This window comes from Colobus angolensis, unplaced genomic scaffold (assembly GCF_000951035.1).
Source record: "Colobus angolensis palliatus isolate OR3802 unplaced genomic scaffold, Cang.pa_1.0 Scaffold12, whole genome shotgun sequence".
NCBI lineage: Eukaryota > Metazoa > Chordata > Mammalia > Primates > Cercopithecidae > Colobus > Colobus angolensis.
This window is the reverse complement of record NW_012113141.1, coordinates 8190339-8197858: the sequence shown is the minus strand read 5'-3', so window position 1 is coordinate 8197858 and position 7520 is coordinate 8190339. Positions and strand designations below refer to the sequence as shown.

The following is a 7520-nucleotide window of genomic DNA, read 5'->3' as shown; positions in this document are numbered from 1 at the left end:
TATGAGGTCAGGGTCAAAGATTCATTTTTTTTCCTTATGCATATCAAGTTTTTATAGCATCATCTATTGAAAAGATTTTCCTTTCCCCATTGGATTGCTTTGGCACCACTGTAAAATATCAAACTACTTTACATTTAAATTAATTGCACTACAGATAGTCCTCAACTTTCTATAGTTCAACATACAAGTTTTTGACTTTATATATTTATTTATTTGAGACAAGGTCTTGCTCTGTTGCCCAGGCTGGAGTACAGTGGTGTGATCATGGCTCACTATAGCCTCAGACTCCTGGGCTCAAGCGATCCTCCCAACTCAGCCTCCTGAGTAGCTGAGCCTACAGGTGCAAACCACCACAGCTAATTTTTTTTTTTTGAGATGCAGTCTCACTCTGTTGCCCAGGCTGGAGTGCAGTGGTGCGATCTTGGCTCACTGCAACCTCTGCCTCCTGTGTTCAAGCAATTCTCCTGTGTCAGCCTCCCAAGTAGTTGGAATTACAGGCACCCACCACCATGCCTGGCTAATTTTTGTGTTTTTAATAGAGATGGAGTTTTACCAACATGGTGGCCGGGCTGGTCTTGAACTCTTGACCTCAAGTGATACCTGCCTCATCCCAAAGTGGTGGAATTACAGGTGTAAGCCACTGTGCCCAGCCTGTGGCTGGATAATTTAAAAAACTTTTTGTAGAGGTGGGGCCTCATTTTGTTACCCAGGCTGGTCTTGAACTCCTGGGCTCAAGTGATCCTCCCACCTTGGCCTCCCAAAGTGTTGGGATTACAGGCGTGAGCCACAGCGCCTGGCCAAATTCTTTCCTATGATTTGAATTCAGTTTTACAAACATTGTCTTTTTTTCTTAAAAAAGAAAATAATCATAATGATAATAAGAGCAGCTACTTATTAAGCATTTACAAGGCATTAAAACAAATATCTTATACTTGGTAATCTCTCTCAAATCATCTCAATGACCTTCTGTGTAAGGGTTATCATCCCATTTTATGAAAAGGAAACTGAGGTCACATAAAGGTAACTAAGTCTGACTCCAGAAGTCCAATTATACCATTTTGTCTTCCTTAAAAAAATGATTTATTGGTCTCTGATACTAAGTTATTCTTCAGTGTATTATGTTGCTGTTCTTCATAATTCCATTAACAAATTGGGTAACATTTCAGGGCCCAGTATTAAATAATGATCTTTCTTCCTCAGTTTGCTGTACACAGGGAAAAGACAGAAAAAAATTCCTATATGACAAGTTTTTGTTTGCATCAAATTACAGAGTTCCATAAGACTATGACTTGAATATTGTAATACAACTTAAATTTGGCACATTATTTAATTATCCAAAGTTTATTACATGTTTGAGTGCACATTAAAGAGATTATTTGGCATAATTTGACAAGATAAAATTTCTGTACCTTATTTGACTATCAGGTATATATGTGGTATATTTATGTATGTATGTGTATACACACATATACTCCTAAATTAAATATATTTGTATAAAAAGCTAAAGATTACTATGTTAAGATTAATTCATTAAAAAATCTATTATATTAAATTGCATCTGCATTCAAAGCAGAAATATAAAAAAAGAATCAGTGTACTAAATACACATGAATTTATAAAGTAATTGAAAATGAAATAAAAATTTATATTGAAATGTTATAATTTTGTTTAATTGGCATTTAAGTGGCACTATCAAACTATGGAAATAAACATCATTTTTTAGATTGTTGAGATAATAAAGATTCTACAAGCATTACCGTACCCTTGTACCCTCTAAATTAAGATTCAGCATTGTTATAGTAGGAAAAAATGGCAGATAATTTTCTTCTTTATTAGTATGGGAATTCTCAGGAAGCAATCAGGGCAGTGTCTGCACTCCTGGGCTTGTGCTTTTGGCTCTTCCATCAGTGGAAATCTGGCTTCTCAGGAAAGGTGCAGCCAGTCCGTCTAATTATGACGCTTGCTGCATAGTGGCCAGCACGGATACATTCAGTCAGAGGCTTGTCAGAGACCAGTTGTGACAGAAAACCTAGAACACAGGCAAAAAAGAACGTGAGTGTTGTGTGACAGCAGCAGAAATGTCATACTGGGTCAGACCAATATATGATCTAAGCACCTACCTCATTCTTTAGCCTTGACAGTAAGGGAAAGTCTTGAGTGTTGCTGTTAGGGAGGTCTTTTTTTTTTTTTTTCCCTCCGAGATGGAATCTTGCTCTGTCACCCAGGCTGGAGTGCAGTGGTATCATCTTGGCCACTGCAACCTCCGCCTCCCAGGTTCAAGCAATTCTCCTGCCTCAGCCTCCTGAGTAGCTGGGACTACAGGCACATACCACCATGCCAGGCTAATTTTTGTAGTTTTAGTAGAGATGGGGTTTCACCATGCTGGCCAGGCTTGTCTTAAACTCCTGACCTTGTCATCTGCCTACCTCGGCCCGGGATTACAGGCATAAGCCACTGTGCCTGGCCAGGAGGCCTCTTCCCAAACATCATGAGCTTCCCCTAATATTTATTCTAAAGAGCTCAAGTTGAGACACAACAACTTGCCATCAAGTCAATCTGGTCTTTTTTTTTTTTTTGAGATGGAGTTTCACTCTTGTTGCCCACGCTAAAGTGCAATGGCATGACCTCGGCTCACTGCAATCTCTGCCTCCCAGGTTCAAGCGATTCTTCTGCCTCAGCCTCCCGAGTAGCTGAGATTGCAGGTGCCTGCCACCACACCCGGCTAATTTTTGTATTTTTAGTAGAGATGGGGGCTTTCACCATGTTGGTCAGGCTAGTCTCAAACTCCTGACCTCAGGTGATCCACCTGCCTTGGCCTCCCAAAGTGCTGGGATTACAGGCGTGAACCACTGCACCTGGACAGGGAAGCATGTGTTGACAGTGTCTCAAAATCAACATGGTGAAACCCTGTCTCCACTAAAAATACAAAAATAAATGATCTATACTGGTAATGTGTATATATAATTATACATACGAGCAATAAACAATTAGAAGTTACTAAGAATAAGCCAGGCATCGTGGCTCACGCCTATAATCCCAGCACTTTGAGAGGCCAAGACGGGTGAGTTGCTTGAGCTCGGGAGTTTGAGACCAACATGGGCAACATGGTGAAATCCTGTCTCTACAAAAAATACAAAAATTAGCCAGGTGTTGTGGTGCATGCCTGTAAACCTAGCTACTCAGGAGGCTGAGGTGAGAGGATTGCTGAAGCCTGGAAGGTTGAGGCTGCGGTCAGCTATGATCACATCACTGCACCCCAACCTGGGCAACAGAGTAGGACCCTGTCTCAACAACGAAAAATTTAACTAAAAATTAATATTAAGAATATTTATCCATATTTATTCTAAGGTACTTCACATACTTCAAATATTTGAAGTACCTTAGAATAAATCTGACAGAAGTTTTATAGGGCCTGCACATTGAAAATGACAAAACAATGCTGAGAAATATAAAAGAAGCCTAAATAAATAGAGAGACATATTCAAAGGTCAGAAGATTCAATATTATCAGTTCTGCAGGATTTTTTCTATTAATTCATTGGAATACCAATAACAATTCTAGCAGGTTTTTCTTATAGAAACTGACCAGCTGCTTCTAAAATTTATATGAAAATTCAAAGGACCTAGGTTAGTGAAAACTCAACTTTGAAAAAGAAGAATCAGGCCAGAGGATTTATACTATCTGATTTCAAAATTTATTATAGAATGATAATAACCAAGACACTATGGTATTAACATACAGGCAAATAGATCAATGGAACTGAACAGAGTCCAGAAATAAACCTACTTCTGTATAGCCAACTGATTTTTGACACAGGTGCCCAAACAATCCCATGGAGAAAGGATACTGTAACAAATTGTATTAGAACAATGGATACCATGTGTGAAAAAAAAGCATTTCAACCTTTACCTTACACTATCTACAAAAATTCACCTGAAATGAATCACAGACATAAATGTAAGGAATAACATTCTAAAACTCTTGAGGAGAAAACATAGGAAAAAATCTTAGTGATCTTGAGTTTGCTAAAGATCACTTAGTAAGATGTAAAAGGTACAAATTTTTCTTTTTTAAAAATTTATTTATTTTTGAGACAGTGTCTCACTATCATTCAGGCTGGAGTACAGTGGCACAGTCATGGCTCACCGTAGCCTCAACCTTCTGGACTGAAAGCTCTTCTCCCAACTCAGCTTTCCTAGTAGCTGGGATTACAGGCGTGTGCCACCATGCCTGGCTAATTCTTGCATTTTTTGTAGAGATGGGGTTTTGCCTAGTTGCTCAGGCTGGCCTTGAACTCCTGGGCTCAAGTAATCTGCCTGCCTTGGCCTCCTAAAGCTCTGGGATTACAGGTGTGAGCTACCACACCTGGCTAAGAATACAACTTTTATAGAAGAAAAAATAATTTGAACTTTGTCACAATTAAATACTTGGTACCTCAATAACAAGAAACAACTCAATACAAAGTAGGCAAAAGTATTTAACATTTTAGCAAAGAAGATAGATGCCAAATAAGCACATGAAAAAATGTTCAATATCATTATTCATTAAAAAATGCAAATTAAAATCACAATTAGATACCACTGCACACTCACAGAATGGCTAAAACTGAAAAGACTGACTATAACAAGTGTTAGCAAGGGTGTGATCAACTCTCATACACTAATTGTGGGAATGTAAAATAGTGAGACCACTTTGCAAAACCACTTGTCAGTCTTAAAAAGCTAAACATACGCATATCATATGTCCCATTCTATTTCTAGGTATTTACCTAAGGTAGATGAAAGTACACATCCACACACAGACTTGTAAATGAATGTTCACAGCAGCTTTATTTGTAATAGCCCCAAACTGGAAACAATCCAAAAGGGGATGAGAAGGAGCAGGAAGGCATGATTAGAAAAGGCCATGGGAGCAGTGGATATGTCCATAGTGATGGTTTCATGGGTGTACACATATGTCCAAAGTTATACAATTGTACACTTTAGATATGTACACTTTATTGTATGTCTATTATGCCACAATAAAACAGTGAAAGAAGAAAAAAAGGATAATTGCAAATAAGGCAGGTCAAGAGCAGAAGAATCTGGGCTACCTTCCCCTTAGGGGAAACCTGAGCTGCTGCAGTAACTCTCAAACACTCAGAAGAGCAGATGATAATGAGCAACTGTGCTGCAGCTAGGCTTCTGGGCCTTCCCTGAGGCCCTGGGCAGCCTGAGGGGAATGAAGGTTAATTGAGAAGCTGTGGTATAATGACCTGTAGAGAACGTTATAAGTGATTTATGTCCTTCTTCTTCTACCATTCTGACCACACAGACTTTTCCCAGTCAGATTTAGGGAATGCTCTGTATTAGATGAAATAAATAAGTATTCCCAACCAAAGAATAAAATTAATATGGTTAATGGAATGATGTATTTTAAAGACATTTGCTGAGACTGTAAAAATCACTCTCTCGAGAGGTTTAGTAAGAGTTATTTTATCACTGAGTTTTCAGGTAACAGTCAAAAGTCAATATTAACTTTTCTGCCAAACTGTGAGGCTAAAATGCTCAGTCCACACAGTGAATGGAGCAGATGCCAAATTCAGAGTCAGATCAGCTTACAATGCAAACATGTCTATTAGACGCCTTATAAGCAACATCTGTTTTCTTCATTCCCCCTGGTATGATCATTGTGAGAAAAAGAAAAAGCTTATGTTTATGAAATATTTTTGTGAAGCAAAACCACCAGCATCCTTTTTCTAAGAAAACTAGATGATGAATGAAGTAAGTATTCTGAAGAGTGTTTTGCTTTGACAAGTGGAGATCCTGGATGCTGAAAAAAGCTAAGATCTTTGCCCAAGGTGAAAGTCAGTTTTTCAATAATCTATTTTAAAAAACCAACTAAAATGAAATACAGATACTACATAATCAGTTATAAGTGGAGTCTTCAAAAAGGAGCTGATGTGAATCTTGAAAGTTGTATAAAATTGTTTAAATAAACAAAGGGAGCTTATATTTAAAGAATTGTAGGGAATCCTTTTATAATGTAAGTAAACATCCCCAAGATACTTTTATTGTGGAAAAGATACATAACATAAAATTTACTATTTTAACAAATTTTGAATGCACAAGTCAGTGATATTAAGTACATTCACAATGTGCAACTATTACCTCTATGCATTTTTAGAACTTTTTCATCACCCCAAAAGAAACTCTGTACCCATTAAACAATAACTCCCCACTCCTCTTTACCTCCAGCCCCTGGTAACTGCTACTCTACTTTTTGTCTCTATAAATTTGCCTATTCTAACAATATTTGTCTTTTTGTGTCTAGCTTATTTCACTTAGCATAATGTTTCCCAATATAATTTTAGTTTAGATTTTTAATTATTAGCCTGCTTAAAGTGTATTTTATTTGAAAAGAATTCCAAATTCAGAAAAAAGTTTGCAGGAATAAAAATAGTACAAAGGTGCACAAAATAGTACAAAGGTCCTTTACCCAGGTGCACAATATTGTTAACATTTTGCACCATTTGCATGTACTCTTTCTCTTTATACAATTTTATTTCCCTGAACTATTTGAGAGCAAGTTACATTTATCATATCTTTTTACTTCTAAAAACTTCAGTGTATCTTTTCTGAGAATAAGGATATTCTCTTATATAGCTACAGTGTGGACATCAACATCAACTTCAGTAACACTGTTATCTAATCTACTGTCCATATTTCAATTTAGTCAATTACCCAATAATGTCCTATATAGAAATTTTCTCCTCTAGGACAGAATCTAGTTTAGGATTTAACTGATGTACCTTTATAGTTTTTAAAAATCTGAAACATTTCCTCAGATTTTGACTTTTGAGATATGGACACTTTTGAAGAATACAGTCATCCCCTACCTCATTTTTAATTTATTTGTTCATTTATTTGAGACAGGGTCTTACTCCAATTGCCCAGGCTAGAGTGCAGTGGCGTAATTTTTTTTTGGCTCACTGCAGCCTCAACCTCCCTAGGCTCAGGTGATTCTCCCACCTCTGCCTCCTGCATAGCTGGGACCACAGGTGCACACCACAATGCCTGGCTAATTTTTTTTGTATTTTTAGTAGATGGGGTTTTGCCATGTTGCCCAGCCTGGTCTTGAACTCCTGGACTCAAGCAATCCACCCGCCTCAGTCTCCTAAAGTGCTGGGATTACAGGTGTGAGCCACTGCGTCTGACGCACTTATCCCATTATTTATTTATTTATTTTCCCATTTTTAATAGACTGATTCTGATTTTGGGTTTGTCTAACATTTTCTCATGATTATGCATTCCCAGGCAGACTACTACACATATTATGATGGATCCTTCTCAAAGTGTCCCATTTAGAGGCACATCATGTCCATCTGCTGTTCACTGGTGATAGGAATTTTGATCACCCGATCAAGGTGTTGTCCTACTTCTCCATTGTATAGTACCTATTTTTTCCCTTGCATCTAACATGTAGTTTGTGAATAGACAATTTAAGATCACATAGGCCAGGCGTGGTGGCTCACACGTGTA

General features: G+C 37.7%; 1 protein-coding gene across 4 annotated transcripts in view; it reads right to left on the bottom strand.

Moving 5' to 3' along the window:
• Positions 1–1325: 1325 nt before the first annotated feature.
• Positions 1326–7520, bottom strand: part of ADK (adenosine kinase) — a 620365-nt gene continuing 614170 nt past the window's right edge. For 3 of the 4 annotated variants that reach the window (XM_011928446.1, XM_011928455.1, XM_011928464.1), the window contains one exon: positions 1625–2029. In XM_011928446.1, the coding sequence (XP_011783836.1) occupies positions 1905–2029 (125 nt within the window). In that variant the 3' untranslated portion in view covers positions 1625–1904. Of the gene's footprint in view, positions 2030–7520 lie in introns of all 4 variants that reach the window. The other variant, XM_011928472.1, reaches the window with a different exon arrangement.